The sequence below is a fragment of the Phyllobates terribilis genome, unplaced genomic scaffold (assembly GCF_046119375.1).
Source record: "Phyllobates terribilis strain yellow unplaced genomic scaffold, ASM4611937v1 Scaffold_3__8_contigs__length_932513732, whole genome shotgun sequence".
Classification (NCBI taxonomy): Eukaryota; Metazoa; Chordata; class Amphibia; order Anura; family Dendrobatidae; genus Phyllobates; species Phyllobates terribilis.
Genome location: NW_027362763.1, coordinates 357,976,245 through 357,993,541, shown reverse-complemented (window position 1 = coordinate 357,993,541; position 17,297 = coordinate 357,976,245). Strand labels below are relative to the sequence as shown.

Below are 17,297 nucleotides of genomic sequence, written 5' to 3'. Positions count from 1 at the left end.
TCGGATTATAAGATGCACCCCCCCCCCCCCATTTTCCTCCAAAATTTTGGAGGAAAAAAGTGAGTCTTATAGTCCAAAAAATCCAATTATATTATAGATATATAATATCTATAATATAACGGGGGATGCGTGTCTGTCTGAAGCCTCGATAGACTGCGCATGCGTGATGCGCAGTCTGGCTCCAGACAGAAGTAGGCATCCAGCCGTTACAGGTAAGAGGAGGTGTATGGCGCCGGAGATCGCGGTATGCGTAGACACTGAACGCACACCGCGATCTCCGGTGCCATACTTGCATACTTACCTGACCGGGAGGAGCGTTGCCGCGGCCTCTCTTCGCCAGAGACAGGAGCAGGAGTGAGGCGTCGGCTCGGTGCGTGCGCACAGCGCTTTCCGGCGCCATTTTACTGAAGACACATTTACAGTGTGTCTTCAGCAAAATGGCGCCAGACAGCGCGGTGCTCCAACGCCACACTCCTCCCCGGCCTCAGGCCGAACAGGACGCTGGAGTGCAGAGAAGAAAGGAGAGTATAACTGTTTAGTTTTTTTTGTATGTGTGTACAGTGTGAAAGTGGTGAGGGGACCATGCATATGCCAGGATTGTTAGGTGAGGGGACCCACGCATACCAGAATTGGGGGGGGGGGTGATGAGGGGAGCCACGCATACTGGGATAGGATGGTGGGGACAGGATGGGGCAGCACAAATACCAGGAGGGGGGCAGCACATACCAGCATGGGAGATCATATACCAATAAAAATGCTCGCCACCCAGGCGTAGAACGGGTTCAATAGCTAGTATATATATATACATATACACACAAAATATATATAATCTGTACCTTTGTTGCCATAAAAGAAGAGGAGCCCAGACATTTCTTGCACAGGGCCAACAAGCCGTCAGTTGTCCGCCCCTTCTGGAATGGCTGGATGTGACAGCCACTGGCCATTCAAAATATCCTGTCTGACAGTACACTACAATATATCAAAACGTGGGTTGATCAAACTCCAACTTATGACGCAAAGAAGAGATTGGGCCCTTATTCCACTGGAGCAGTTCACATTACTCCCTAATTCATCATAAAATGAATAGTGTATAAAGGAATAGCACACAAAGAATAGGCACAAAAAGGAATGTTTTTTGAGTGCTTTTTATTTTTCTTCTTACCACTGTTTTTGTATGAACGTCCTGATGAAGGGTACATTATCGCAAATGTTGCTATACTTTACCTTGCGGTGCAATTTTTTTTTTACTTTGGATATGAGGAAAGAAAAATAAAGTATTCAAAAACCATTTCTTTTTGTGCCTATTCTTGGTGTGGTATTCTTTTGGACACTATTAGTACTCTGGATACAAAGTTACACCTATGGCACACTGGGCTAGCTCTTTTCACTAGTTCAATCTGCTCGCCTAAAGGGCTTTGGGGCATATGGTAGCTGCCAAAGAATTCAGGACAGGTATGACTAGAACTGGCTGTTCATGTAGTGCATTTTTTTTTGCTGTGGATTAGGTTGGTGGAGCAGCAGATAAAACATCTGGCCCATTATGTCAGATATACTGTAATCGCTGCTGCCTCAGCTATTTGTAATAGTGGGAGCACTGGCAAAGATGGGGAAGTGTTGACACTGCAGGAAGCAAAGTAGGTCCTACTTGTCAGACATGTGATTGACAGCAGTCGGCTCATTGAAAACTTTGCCAAACAGGGAACACAGCTTATCCTGCTAGTATGTCGATTTTTGACTCCCTTTCACAAGCCCCCCAACCAAATTCTCCATTTTAATTTAATATCAAGGAACTGAAAGCAATGCTGTACTTTGTTTGATGTCAGTCTCTGTTGTACACTGCTTGTACAGACACTTTAACATATGGCACATTTAATTCCACCCCATTACAGCTTCTCAAAGAAGGTCTGCAATGGTCCCCAATGATAATCCGCATGTGCTATGCACATGCTGCGCAAGTTTCCGCTGAGGATTATCATTGCGGAAAAATCCGCAGCACGTCCATTAATTTTGCGGAAACGCGGCATAATTGCTGCCATTGACTTGCATTGAATCGCATAATATCCGCATGACTACATGTGCACACGCGGATATTAAGCGATTCAATGCGCGGATGGTACCTGGGTCTGGAGAAGATGAGATTCTCCTCCAGACCCAGCTACCATAGTACTTGTTAAAAAAGAATAAAAAAAAACATTATACTCACCTTCTGATGGCCCTCCGTCTCCTGTACGGTGCGTCCGGTGTCTTTGGCGGGAGTGGGATGATGGGAGTGCTATTTTAAACCTGAATATGTAGTTTCCTTTCACAGGGGCTCACTCTCCATGTCTCACACTACCCAGACATTCTACATGTGGATCCAGGCCTCAATGAGTTTGAGCCATTTTGACAGCACACAATATGAGACAGGTGGCTTTAATGTTATGGTTGATTGCATCCTATCAGTAGTTTTACAGAAAGTAGAGTAAATATACATATACCAATCTATGACATGAGAACATGAACAATATGTGAAGGAAAAAAAATCATAGAAATGTAATGGGTGATAGCACTGTGCTAACGGGGGATAGCACAGATTTGATATGGATGAGGTTTAAATGTAGTTCCAAAAATTCCACTCATGTCAACTTCAGTCACTCCTTGGGGAAGATGAAAGCTTAAGGTTTTCATGAGGCTGGTGAAGAATATAAAGAGCTCAATTCGGGCCATTTGTTCTCCCATACACATGCGATGGCCTGTCAAGAGATGGAATGAATAGGATTTATGAAAAACCAAAAACAACCTTAATCAGGTAATTTTTTTATATGAAAATAAAAGCTACATTTAGGAGCACTGCATTAAGGCTCCATACAATTAAAATCTGTACATACAGTTGGGGAAATAAGCATTTGATCCCTTGCTGTTTTTGTAAGTTTGCCCACTGACAAAGACATGAACAGTCTATAATTTTAATGGATGGTTAATTTTAACATTGAGAGAATATCCCCCCCCAAAAAATCAAGAAAGTCACATTGTATAAATTAGATAATTTTCTTTGCATTTTTCAGTGAGAAATGAGTATTTGGTCCCCTACAAACCATTATGCGTTCTGGCTCCTACAGACCAGTTAGACGCTCCTAATACTCGTTACCTGCATTAAAGACAGCTGTCTTACATAGTCACCTGTGTAAAAGACTCCTGTCCACAGACTCAATTAATCAGTCAGACTCTAACCTCTACAACATGGGCAAGACCAAAGAGCTTTCTAAGGATGTCAGGGACAAGATCATAGACCTGCACAAAGCTGGAATGGGCTACAAAACCATAAGTAAGACGCAGGGTGAGAAGGAGACAACTGTTGGTGCAATAGTAAGAAAATGGAAGAAATACAAAATGACTGTCAATCAACATCGATCTGGGGCACCATGCAAAATCTCACCTCGTGGGGTATCCTTGATCATGAGGAAGGTGAGAGATCAGCATAAAACTACACGAGGGGAATTTGTTAATGATCTCCAGGCAGCTGGGACCACAGTCACCAAGAAAACCATTGGTAACACATTACGCCTTAAAGGTTTAAAATCCTGCAGTACCCGCAAGGTCCCCCTGCTCAAGAAGGCACATGTGCAGGCTCGTCTGAAGTTTGCCAATGAACACCTGGATGATTCTGTGAGTTATTGGGAGAAGGTACTGTGGTTAGATGAGACAAAAATTGAGCTCTTTGGCATTAACTCAACTCGTGTTTGGAGGAAGAAGAAGGATGAGTACAACCCTAAAAACATCATCCCAACTGTGAAGCATGGTGGGGAAAACATACTTTGGGGGAGCTTTTCTGCAAAGGGGACATGACTGCACCATACTGAAGGGAAGATGGATGGGGTCATGATGTATTGCGAGATTTTGGCCAACAACCTCCTTCTCTCAGTAAGAGCATTGAAGATGGGTCGTGGCTGGGTCTTCCAGCAAGACAATGACCCAAAACATAAAGCCAAGGCAACAAAGTAGTGGCTCAAAAACAAGCACATTAAGGACATGGAGTGACCTAGCCAGTCTCCAGACCTTAATCCCATAGAAAACTTATGGAGGGAGTTGCAGCTCCGAGTTGCCAAGTGACAGCCTTAAAACCTTAATGATTTAGAGATGATCTGCAAAGAGGAGTGGACCAAAATTCCTCCTGACATGTGTGCAAACCTCATCAACTACAAAAACCGTCTGACTGCTGTGCTTGCCAGCAAGGATTTTGTCACCAAGTATTAAGTGTTGTTTGCCAGAGGGATCAAATACTTATTTCTCACTGCAAAATGCAAAAAAATTATCTAATTTATACAATGTGATTTTCTTGGTATTTTTTTTTTGAATATTCTATCTCTTAATGTTAAAATTAACCTACCCTTAAAATTAAAATTATAGACTGTTCATGTCTTTGTCAGTGGGCAAACTTACAAAAACAGCAAGGGATCAAATACTTATTTCCCCCACTGTATGTATAACATGAACTTACTTATGAGCCCTAAGGCGGAAGCGAACAAATCACATTTTGGTAATAAAAGTTACTAATATTTAAATATTTAAATTTGATTTTCCCTGGTTGCGCCAACATCACTGGAATCCTCTGTAAAATCCCGCGCTTGTGCACTGTGAAGCTGCGCTTGTGCAGTGTCGAGTGGGATTCGCGCTTGCGCTGTGTCGATTGGGGAGCCGTTACGGCTCAACACTGCGCAAGTGAGTCCAAGCTCCACACTGCGCAACCAGGGAAATCAAATTGAGTAGGTGGCTTAGAAAACGTAGTAAGGGGACAATAGGGAATTAGAAAAGAGATTATATTATTACATTAATAAGACAGAAATTTAGGATTAAAATAAATGTTGGTTTTGGATCGCCCATTTCTGTCTTGAACTTGTGACCAGGGAACCTGGAGTAGCCCCACCCCCCCCCCGCTTTCCATTTAGTAGCTAAGAGTGCAGAATATAGTGAGGTTAATTCGATAAAACCAGAGTTAAAGAGACTGTCCACTACTTTAACATTGATGACCTGTCCTTAGGACTATCAGTAGACTGAGCAGCTCAGTAACTGAGCACTTCCGGCATCAAAGACAGCTGATCTACCAGGGTGCCTAATGATAGGTCATCAATGTTAAAGTAGCGGACAACCTCTTTATCCAACAATTAAAAAATAAATCAATTGAATTAGGCATCTTATCATGAAAAGAAATACCTATCCTATCTTTGAAGGAATGTCCCATACACACTGTTTTGTTTTAAACTATGAGACAGTATTAAGTTACCTGCAGAAAATGGTATGAATGCTTTATTGGCCTGAAAATTTCCTTCTTCATCCAAAAAGTTTGATGGATTGAACGTATCTGGGAATTTCCACTGCTTGGAGTCCATGTTTACAGAAGACAGGTTAGCTATAATTATGGTACCCTAAAGGAATGGAAATCATTGTACATGTTAAAGATGTAAATGCATGTTGTAAAACAATTGTATCTAACAATCACTCAATCTTCAGTTGTTGGGTTTCCTCTTCTGTAGGCTGCTAAAAAATTTACGCAGTCACTTCTCTTTATAATTTTTTTTCCTTAATTTTCTAATTTTGATAGATTTTAGAGTCAAATATTTTCTCATATAGATGTCATCATCAACCTATCTTAGGCTATGCATCACTAAATAATTAGCTAGATGTTGTATTCACAAAACTGGGAAAGTTGCCTAATAGCTCCTATGTGTGCTATAATTAGGTTTTATTAGTTTTTATCAAGTTTTCTCAAACAGACATGAATTTTTAATAAAGAAAACCTAGATATTATTTTTTAATAAAATATACTGTATTTTAAAAAGGCCTATGTGAAAAGTAGCTTGTGTACACTAGTAGATAGGTCCGCGGGCTGTTCATGTGAGGTCCTTTTTTTTTTTTTTTATACACGAACCGCAATCAGGCTAAAATTATGTTAATCTGAAAGTATCCTTGAATTGTTTGAGGTCTGAGTGTTATGGGCGTACATGCTAAGTCTGCTTTTTATGGTGTTTAGATCATTTTACATTTGCATACTTAGTAAAGAACATGTCACTAAATAATTGAAATCAAACCTTTAAAGGGGTTTGCCTCTTTTGGAATCCCTTCCCCATGGCAGTTTAAAAAAACTGAAAAACCCTATGCATTATTCACCCTCCCCGTGTCCAGCGTTGACACTCCACTGTTTCTCCCGGTGTCTGTTTTTATCTGCAGCACTGCTATCACTTTTTGGCTGCAGCCAATAACAGATAGCGAGAGCAGTGGCAGAGACTCAGAGTTGGACCCGGGGAGGGCGAGTAATGCACTGTGCTTTAATGCTCCCGATGCTGCAGCCCCCAGCTCTGCATCGGGGAGGGTGAGTAAGGTTCAGTTTGTTTTAAATAACAAACTGTGCTTCACTTACCCTCCCAGGGTCCATGCTGCTGTTTGTGATTTCGATTATCGACGGCAGCCAATCAGTGACGTCAGCGCTGCAGACAATAACAGACACCAAGAGCAGCAGAAGAGACCCAACACTGTTAAACTGCGCTGGGGAAGAAGGGTTTCTGAAAATGGAAAACCCCTTTAAAGCTTTGTGTACTTTCACTTTTTTCATGTTTTTATCTAAACTATTTATTGTCCTTCGATAATTTTCAATTTAGAAACAGATTCATAAATTACACCTGTAACACTCAGACCTCCAAATATAAGGGTATGTTCACATAAACATATTTCCAGTCAGAGTGTTGTCTGTGTAAAAAACTGACCTAACATGGACAGTACTCAGACCAATATCCCTTCCCCCCCGGCCAAATATAGCCTAGGCAAAATATACAAATCATTCTCTCTCCAATAAGAGTCTTTAATTTATTTATGTGTTTTTTCACAGTTGTTATAATTTTCACTTAATTACCTTTCTAATTGAATAATCATTCAGCTTAATATCTTGCGTACATTGCCTGGGCAGGCCTAAAGGAACCACAGTAGAGAATCTCTGTACTTCATGAATTACGGCATAGGTGTATGGCATTTTCATGCGGTCTTCATATTGAATATTTTCAATTCTTTTAACAAAGGCATCAATTTCCTTCTGGACTTTCACTGTCAAATTAAAGCAGAATGTTTGATGCGGCAAAAATAAACCATGGCACAAGTTTATGGTCACTATTCCCTAAACAAATTTTTATTTCAGGCAAATTACCAATATTTGAATGGACTTTTTTTTTCTGGTGACCTGCTGTATTGCGCTTTTCCTGTTCACCACTTATGGAAGGAGTGTTGATGAAAAATCCTTCAAGTTTGCATACATGCATGCTTGACCCATTGATCTTACAATGCATCGGCCACGATATGAGCTTGCTCTCTATCCTTACTTAAAGGAAACCTATCAACAGGATTTTGCTAAGTAAACTACAGGCATTGTTAGGTTTGCTCTGTTACACTGATTAAAATGATACCTGGTTTGAAGAAATACATCTTGTGGTTCTTGTTTAATTTGTTTTTGCAGTTTGGAAATAATGAGATGCTCGTGCTCCTAGGTGGGCATGTGGGCAGGGCTTTTTTCCTTGGTGCTCTGTTCTCAATTCATTAGTGATGAGCGAGCACTAAAATGCTCGGGTACTCGTTGCTTGGGTGGAGCAAATTGAATGCTTGAGTGCTCGGTCCGAGCAATGAACCCAATGCAAGCCTGTGGGAAACTCAAGCATTTTTCCAGTGCCCCCACCGGTTATCTGCAGAGGGCCTAAAAATTGCTCAAATCAATGGGAACAGTGCTCAAATGAAATGGGAACTGCATGGGGAAGACCCATGGAAGCATCTCTGACTCCCAGGTCACTGCTGTCAACAATGTTGTCAGAGGTATTACGCCACTTTTATGGACGCACAATAAAACATACAAAAATGAAACCAGAATGGATTTTCCTGGGAAAAATGTTAAGGAACATCCTTTCCAGGGTAATCACATACAGTTATATGAAAAAGTTTGGGCACCCCTATTAAACTTAAGCTTAATGTTTTATAAAAATTGGTGTTTTTGCAACAGCTATTTCAGTTTGATATATGTAATAACTGTTGGACACAGTAATGTTTCTGCCTTGAAATGAGGTTTATTGTACTAACAGAAAATGTGCAATCTGCATTCAAACAAAATTTGACAGGTGCATAAGTATGGGCACCCTTATCATTTTCTTGTTTTAAATACTCCTACCTACTTTTTACTGACTTACTAAAGCACTTTTTTTGGTTTTGTAACCTCATTGAGCTTTGAACTTCATAGCCAGGTGTATGCAATCATGAGAAAAGCTACTTAAAGTGGCCACTTGCAAGTTGTTCTCCTGTTTGAATCTCCTCTGAAGAGTGGCATCATGGGCTCCTCAAAACAACTGTCAAATGATCTGAAAACAAAGATTATTCAACATAGTAGTTCAGGGGAAGGATACAAAAAGCTGTCTCAGAGATTTAACCTGTCAGTTTCCACTGTGGGGAACATAGTAAGGAAATGGAAGAACACAGGGACAGATCTTGTTAAGGCCAGAAGTGGCAGGCCAAGAAAAACATCAGAAAGGCAGAGAAGAAGAATGGTGAGATCAGTCAAGGACAATCCTCAGACCACCTCCAGAGGGCTGCAGCATCAACTTGCTGCAGATGGTGTCACTGTGCATCGGTCAACTATACAACGCACTTTGCACAAGGAGATGCTGTATGGGAGAGTGATGCGAAAGAAGCCGTTTCTGCAAGCACGCCACAAACAGTCGGCTAAGGTATGCAAAAGCACATTTGGAGAAGCCAATTTCTTTTTGGAAGAAGGTCCTGTGGACTGATGAAACCAAGATTGAGTTGTTTGGTCATACCAAAAGGCGTTATGCATGGCGTCAAAAAAACACAGCATTCCAAGAAAAACACTTGCTACCCACAGTAAAATTTGGTGGAGGTTCCGTCATGCTTTGGGGCTGTGTGTCCACTGCCGGCACCGGGAATCTTGTTAAAGTTGAGGGACGCATGGATTCCACTCAGTATCAGCAGATTCTTGACAATAATGTTCAAGAATCAGTGATAAAGTTGAAGTTACGCAGGGGATGGATCTTTCAGCAAGACAATGATCCAAAACACCACTCCAAATCTACTCAGGCATTCATGCAGAGGAACAATTACAATGTTCTGGAATGGCCATCCCAGTCCCCAGACCTGAATATCATTGAACATCTGTGGGATCATTTGAAGAGGGCTGTCCATGCTCGGCGACCATCAAACTTAACTGAACTGGAATTGTTTTGTAAAGAGGAATGGTCAAAAATACCTTCATCCAAGATCCAGGAACTCATTAAAAGCTACAGGAAGCGACTAGAGGCTGTTATTTTTGCAAAAGGAGGATCTACTAAATATTAATGTCACTTTTCTGGTGAGGTGCCCATACTTATGCACCTGTCAAATTTTGTTTGAATGCAGATTGCACATTTTCTGTAAGTACAATAAACCTCATTTCAAGGCAGAAACATTACTGTGTCCAACAGTTATTACATATATCAAACTGAAATAGCTGTTGCAAAAACACCAATTTTTCTAAAACATTAAGCTTAAGATTAATAGGGGTGGCCAAACTTTTTCATAAAACTGTATATAAGGCAAAATAAATAAGCAAAAACAAAAATGCTCCTCCACACCTTGGGCTATGTTCACATGTATCTTTTTTGATGCGTTTTTGCATTGCTTTCAACGGTGAAAAATACATTCACCAGTAAATGTCATTTTAACATTTTACTACCTTATCTTGCCATGTGGTGTGCGACACATCAGACACATCCAGTTTCATTTATGAAGGAGAGACTCTGAAAGTCAAAAAGACTTTATAGGGCCATCAGGCGGCCCTTACTATTCTTAAAGGGCCAGCAGTCTGCTATGCTTTGTTGTTCTCATTATTAAAAAGTGGGTCTCCTGTACTGTTATTGCGTAAGCAGTGACTACAAGGGCTGCCAAAGATTTGGACGCACCTCAATACCCCTTTGAAGAGACAGAGGAGAGTCTCAGTAAAAAAAAGTTCCCATTATAAAGGAGTTGGTCTCCTATAGTGGTAATGCCCATGCAGTGAATCCAACGGCTGCCAAAATTTGGGAAAAACCCCAATAACAGTTTAAAGACACAGAGCTGGGCCACAGTAACGACATGTTCCCATTACAATGGAGTGGGTCTCCCATACTGTTCTTGCATATGCAGTGAATGCAACGGCTGCCAAAAATTTGGAGGAACTCCAGTGCCCCTCGCAAGAGACGTAGAGGTGGGAGGGCCTCCTGATAACAATGTTCCCATTATTAGGAAGTGAGTCTCCCATACTGTTTGCCTATGCAGTGAATGCAACGGCTGGCAAAAATTTGCCGGAACTCCAATGCCCCTTGCAAGAGACGTAGATATGGTGATTATATGGTGGGGGAGGATGAGGATGAGGAGAAGGAGGAGGACAAGAGCAAATAGACAAAATCAGGAAGCGTATACCCATGTCTGGGTTTGAAGATGTGCATAGGAATAGACCTCCCCAAAAAAACAAACAAAAAAAAAAAAAACACGGTATTTGAGTTTTTGTTTTGCTGCTATCATTCAGTGGTATTGAGATATCTGGCCCAATCTAGCCCTTGTTAATTTTTATAAAAGTCAGCCTATCAGCATTTTCAGTTGACAGGCGGATGCGCCTATCTGTTATAATTCCACCAGTGGCATTAAAACCCGCAATGACAAAACGCTAGTGGCAAGGCAGGCCATGATCTCCCAGGCGTAGAGAGCCAGTTCATGCCACATGTCCAGCTTGGATACCCAATAATTATAAGGCACAGAGGAATCATGGAGGATATTGGTACTCTCGGCAAGGTACTCCCTCAGCATCTTCCGAAACTCTTCCCTCCTTGTAAGAGTACCCCGCGCCTCAGGGCCTGTGCAATGGGAGGGTCTGAGAAAACTGTCCCAGAACTTTGAAAATGTTCCCCTGCCTCTGCTGGATTGGATTTGTGTCTCTCTCACCTGTACTCCTTGGTTGTCCAACAAACTGTGACCTCTGCTGCCAGCGTTTTCAGATGGAATTTTTTTTTAATAATTCCGCGACAAGGGCATTCTGGTACTGCCCCATTTTATTAGGCCTGTCCTGCACGAGAATAAAAGACAGAAAGTTCTCCTTGTAGTGTGGGTCTAGAAGTGTCACCAACCAGTAATGACTGTCACCCAAAATTTGGACAACGCGAGGGTCACAGGAAAGGTAGGGTAACAAACTCAGCCATGTGTGCCAGACAGCTAACAGGCAAGACTTCCGTGTCCTCACCAAGGTGATGACTGACCATGCTCTCCTCCTCATCCTGGGACAGTTGTGCAGGTAGTACAGTCTATAGCGCAGGAAACTATCTCCTGTTCTTCCTTTTCCTCATCTTCCTCATTGTCACCCAATCCATGTTGCAATGAGATGAGGTTGGGCTGTGTGGAATCACCCTGTATGGTTCCTTGCTCCATCTCATTGTGCTCTGCCTGCAATGCATCCTCTTTAATTGTGAGCAGAGAGCATTTCAGAAGACAGGGAAGCGGGATGGTGACGCTAATTATCGAGCCCTCACCGCTCACCATCTTGGTGGAGACCTCAAAGTTTTGGAGGATGGTACAGATGTCTATCATACATGTCCACTCCTGAGGTTTTATGTGTGGAGTCTGACCTGAATACCGATGGCCTTGTTGATGCTGGTAGTCAACAACTACCCTCTTCTGCTCACAAATCCTTCCCAACATCTGCAATGTAGAGTTCCAATGCGTGGGGACATCGCACACCAGTCGGTGAGCTGAAGCTGCAAACGCTGCTAAAGCATGGAAAGGGCAGCGGAAGCTGTCGGCACACACACGGCGTACTTTGACAGATCAGGCAGATCCGGGTAGGTTTTGATAAACTGATGAACCACAAGGTTAAGCACATGGGCCAGGCATGGTATGTGTGGGAGCTCGCCTCGCATCAGAGCTGCCACCAGGTTCCAGCCATTGTCTTTGCCTGCCTGTAGGGTCAGCGGTGTCAGCCACAGATCTGCCTGCTCTTTGAGAGCTGTACACAAGGCTTCAATGTTGTGCGGTTTGTCACCTAAGCATATTAACTTCAGTACAGCCTGTTGCCGCTTGGCCGAGGCAGTGCTGCAGTGCTTCCAGCTTGTGACTGATGTGGTCATTTTGAAGATGGAGGAGGAGGTGCAGGAGCTGTAGAATGTGGAGGAAACCCTGATTGTCCCAGGGTCCGCAATCCTCGTGTTCCGTCCCAAGGTCTGACTGGGTCCCGGCATCCACTATATTAACCCAGCGTGCTGTCAGCGAGATGTACTGTCCCAGCCCACAAGCACTTGTCCACGTGTCCGTGGTTAGGTGATCTTTCCCAGTAACTGCATTGTTGAGGGCCCGGCTAATGTGGGACACGTGCTCGTGTAATGCGGGGACGGCACACAGGGAGAAATAGTGGCAGCTGGGGGCCGAGTACCGAGGGACGGCCGCCACCATCAGGTTGTGGAAAGCTTCCGTCTCCACCAGCCTAAAAGGCAACATTTCGAGTGCAAGCATTCGTGAAATGTGTGAATTTAGCAGTGTGGCCTGTGGGGCGTTGTCCGCGCATTTGCGCTTGATTTTCAAGGGCTGGGGTAGGGACAACTGTACGCTGCGCTGGGACAAGGATAGGGACGAGCTTGCTAATGGTGCTAGTTGAGAGTGCAACAACAGGTCATCATCCACCTCTTGCGACAGTAATTGCACTTTCCCAACGTTGCCTTCGTGTGACCGTGGCTGCTCCAATATTTGGGCATTGCTGCACGCGTTCTCCTCTTGACTCACTTGACGCTGGCTGGATGAGAGGCCCGAATCTACAAATGGAAAAGTGAACAGCTCTTCTGAGTGTCCAAGTGTGGGATCAGTTGTCTCCGGGCGCTCGGCATGGTGGGAGGAAGGAGGATCAGGGTGAGGAATATGCGGTCCAGACTCATGGCTACTGAGACTTGACCATGTGAAAGACAGGGTAGTGGTGGTTGTGGCAAAGTGACTGGAAGCATTATCTGCTATCCAACCAACAACCTTTTGACACTGCTCTGTGTTCAATAGTGGTGTTCTGCGGTCCCAAATAATTGGGACAGGAAGGTCGAGCGACAAGATGTGGGTGTTTGTTGTGGCACAATTTCAGCTTGCCCATGGCCACGGCCTCGGCATGCACCATCACTATCACGTCCACTTCCCCGTCCCTTGCCACCCACCTTGCCCATTTTAAATGGAGGACAATATTTTCCACGTTCACTAGAAATGGCTAATTTTGGAACGCAGTTATATATGATACATCTGACAGAGAACCACGGTTTTAAATAGCAGGCCTGTAGTTTACTAATACTATTTTTCACAGCAACCTAGTGTGAATAGCTTGACCGACACACTGCAACAAAATTGAAATGGAGGCCAATATTTTCCACGTTCAGTTCAAATTTCTGGATTTTTACCCCTGTAATATGGAAAAGATCTGACTGTATTCTGCAGTGCTAACAAGCAAATGGAGCACTAAAATGGTGTACTCTCCATTGATGTATATATACTAACTATAAGCAAACAAATCTCTCCCTGACACAGCAGCAGCTCTCCCTACTTTGCCCGTTTCCGGGGTAGACTGTGACGAGCATAGCGGCGCCAGGTCTTATATAGATCTGATGACGCTTTGCAGCGAGCCAATTACTGTAATGCCCACAACCAACATGGCTACGACATTACAGTGCATGGCAAGCAATTCCTGCATGTTCATTGGCTCTCTAAAGTGCGCCAAACATGCAGGGCTGGGACCCGAGCTCCCGCCCGACCAACCCTGAAATACTCGCCGAGCTTGTCAAGCACTGTGATCCTCGGGCGAGTACCGAGTAGTGGCGAGCACATTCGCTCATCACTGATGTTCATCATTCTAGCTTAAATGACAAAATGACAGGTCCTGAACATTCAGTGACCTGCCTCCTATTTTAAATACTGAGCTTGCGCAGTTAATATTGTGGTCTTTAAATTTTTTTATTTAACTCCAGCAAAATGGCAGCAGCGGTGCATGCGCCGTAGCATCTATCGCTTGCCAATAGATGCTACTGCGCATGCGCCTCCACCATTTTGTTGGAGCAAAAAATAATGTATTTGGTTCCAGCAAAATGGTGGTGCCACATGTGCAGTAGCAATGCTCTCAATCTACACAAGTGCCGCCCATCAGTGGTCGGGGCTTGCGCAGAATAAGAGCATTGCTTGCAGATAGATGCTGCTGCACATGCACTGGTGCCATTTTATTGGAGAAAAAAAAAACTGGCTCCAGAAAAATGGCGGCAGTGCATGCGCAGTAGCATCTATCTGAAAGCGATAGATGCTTCTGCGCATGCGCCGCTATTTTGCTGGAGTTAATTTTTTTTTAAAGATCACTATGTTAACTGCGCAAGCGAAGTATTTAAAATAGGAGGCAGATGACTGAATATTCAGTGTCCTGTCATTTAAGCAAGGATGATGACGATAAGGCCAGAGCACCAAATAAAGACCCACCCCAGGGCACGAGCATCTCATTAACTCTAAACTGCAAACACTGATTAAACAACATTTATTTTAATCAGTGTAACAGCGCCAAGATACCATGAACCCCAGAAATGATATTTCCTGAACAGAGAAAATACACTTTTCTAATTTGGCAAACAAAGAATTCTCCTTGAGTGTAAGACAAAACGAGCATGCTCATAGTGTAAACTCAGTTCAGATGAAAAAATTAGAATGTTATCAAGGTATATCACAATAAACCTTCCAATGATATCAGAAAAGATGTCATTCATAAAGTTCTGAAAGACAGCAGGTGCATTGGTTAAACAAAAGGCATGACCAGATTCTCAAATAGACCCTCGGACGTTAAAAACTCTGTCTTCCACTCATCACCCTCCAGGATACGTATCAGATTATACTCACCTCTAAGATCAAGTTTAGAAAACCATTTAGCCCCAGTAAGCTTATTATATAGGTCGAGAATGAGTGGAAGGGGGTAAGTATTTTTAACAGTAATTTTGTTTAATTCACCGAAATCGAGTCAAAGACGGAGGCCACCATCGTTCTTTCACAAAGACAAAAACAGCAGCTACAGGCAAGGAGGAAAGACGAATATGACCCTTCCGTAAACTTTCAATTGTACAGATGAGCTTTAGGCAATTTGGTGTTAGGAATTAAATCAATAGTACAATCATAAGGACGATGGGGAAGTAGTATCTCTGTCACTTTTTATGAGAACACATCTCCAAAGTCTTTCAAGTACTCCAGCAGACCCTCCAGACTAGCGGAGCAAATTTGCACAGAATGAATGTGGCGCCCCTGCTGGCCCAGTTGTCACAGAGGTACTGCATCTCAAGCAGAGGTGTGGTACCCCACTCTCAGGCAAGGAAGGAGCACTACCCGGGACCCAGACACTCACATCCAACACTACACCACTCCTGAGGGAAGGTCCAGATAGCTCTTAAGGGAGAGCACAGGCTTGGTCCCTGTGCAACCAAGGGTGGAACTAAGTAGAGGAGGTGGGTGGAGGAAGTAGTTTAGGGGAGCACTGACAGAACAGTATAAAAGAAGGGTAAAAACATCTAGAATGGGTCAGTCAGTTCAGTAAGTGAGGACAGTGGAGGAGTAGGGTCCAGTCAAGGAGGCCCAGTAGGAGATTAAGAGAGAGAACACCGGAGCAGTGAGAAGGGCTCCAGAGAGAGAAAGGATCCTAGGGGCACAGTGAGAGCGGGATGCCACCCGTGCACCCGAGTTCACGCTGATCGTGGTGGGATCAGGCCACAGAAGGGGACCGACCCCTGACTAGTGGAGGACTACAAGACTCAGTTAGCAAACCGGTATCTTCATGTGTCGTAACCAACAACCACACACATTCGCTGAAAAGGTGGTATATAACACAAAGGGGACAGAAAGCACGTCGCCCAACAAGGCTCGCGGCCACTGGCTCGGGACACAGTGTGTGAGGTGCACGGCAGGAGAGAGAGAGGGCCAGCACAGAGACGACCTGGGAAGGTACACAGAAAGGGGTCCCGTTCAAGTGCACCCAAGTTATATGAGAGTTGGCTGGATCACTTCCCTGGAGGACACCGTACGACGTGGGTGGTTATAATCCGGCAATTGTAACCTGGAGCATCTAGATAACTGTGAGTAAATACTTGAAGACTGCACCCCGCTGTGTCCTTGACTTAATTGCTATGCCACCTGCCTTGCACTACACCAACAACATCTACCTCATCAAGTCCTGTATACTGCCCTGGGGCTTAGCTCTGCCCGTGGAGAGCTGAACCATCCTTGCTGCATCACCAACAGCCCCAGTGGATCTTAATAGCAGTGGTGGCCACATATAGCCGCATACCACGTGTGGCGTCACAAACTTTATTCCCCCTTTTCTTTATTCCCCCAATTGACTGTTCTTTGTTGACCGCCCTGGGCCACGGACCGGGTCACTGCTGCCGTGACTACCCCAAATAGAACTGACATGCCCGGCTACCGAGTACCCCACGGCCCCAGGGGGCACGTCAAATACAACTTTTATGGCAGTTGGGGCTCCATTTAACAATATCCTTTTGCCACCAATCGATAACAGGATTATGAACAGGCAGCCAAGGAAACCCCAACACCAACTCAGCAGGTAAATTATCCAACACATAACAGGAGATGGACTCATAGTTCAGAGTTCCCATTCTTAGTGTGAATTCCACCGTTATCAGCTGGACAGAGTTCTGGAGTAACCTTGTCAGTGTCTTGTCAATGGCGACAATCTGAATGGATCTTTCCAATCTAACTGTCCCTAATCCTAATTTAAGAACCACTCCAGCATCAATAAAGTTTGCAGCAGACCCACAGTCAATGAAAGCCAGTGCAGATAATCATAGGTTCTGAAAACATAGTTCCACGTTCAACAGTACTTTATCTGAGGAGTAAAAAGGTACCTGGAAGCCTGGGTGACCTCCTCGACAATCACCCAGACTTAGGCGTTTTCTGACGACTTATTTGTTTGAGGGCGACTCGAGCAGTCCTTGAGATAATGTCCAGCGCGACCGCAGTAGAAGCAGAGTCCGAGATCGCGCCGACGTCTCTTCTCCACGGTCCGAGAGCTGGCTGCTCCAACCTCCATTGGTTCCGTCTCAGGTAAGGAAAAAGACTCGGGAGGAATGGGCGAAACCCCTTGTCACTCATCACGTCTCTCCTGAATCCTGCAGTCCATACAAATGGCCTGAGTCATAGCCTCCCCCAAAGACAAGGGTGGAGGATGCAAGGCCAGAACGTCCTTAAGAGTATACGTAAGGCTATGACGAAAC

The 17,297-nt window shown here is 44.0% G+C and overlaps 1 protein-coding gene across 1 annotated transcript in view; it reads right to left on the bottom strand.

The window, feature by feature from the left end:
* Window positions 1-2,407: 2,407 nt before the first annotated feature.
* The window catches only part of LOC141259390 (cytochrome P450 2J2-like), a 155,980-nt gene continuing 141,090 nt past the window's right edge, over window positions 2,408-17,297 (bottom strand). Inside the window, exons 8-10 of the mRNA XM_073675298.1 lie at window positions 6,884-7,071; window positions 5,261-5,402; window positions 2,408-2,732 (exon numbers count right to left, since the gene is read on the bottom strand). Coding sequence (XP_073531399.1) covers window positions 2,554-2,732; window positions 5,261-5,402; window positions 6,884-7,071 — 509 coding nt within the window. The 3' untranslated portion in view covers window positions 2,408-2,553. The remainder of the gene's footprint in view (window positions 2,733-5,260; window positions 5,403-6,883; window positions 7,072-17,297) is intronic.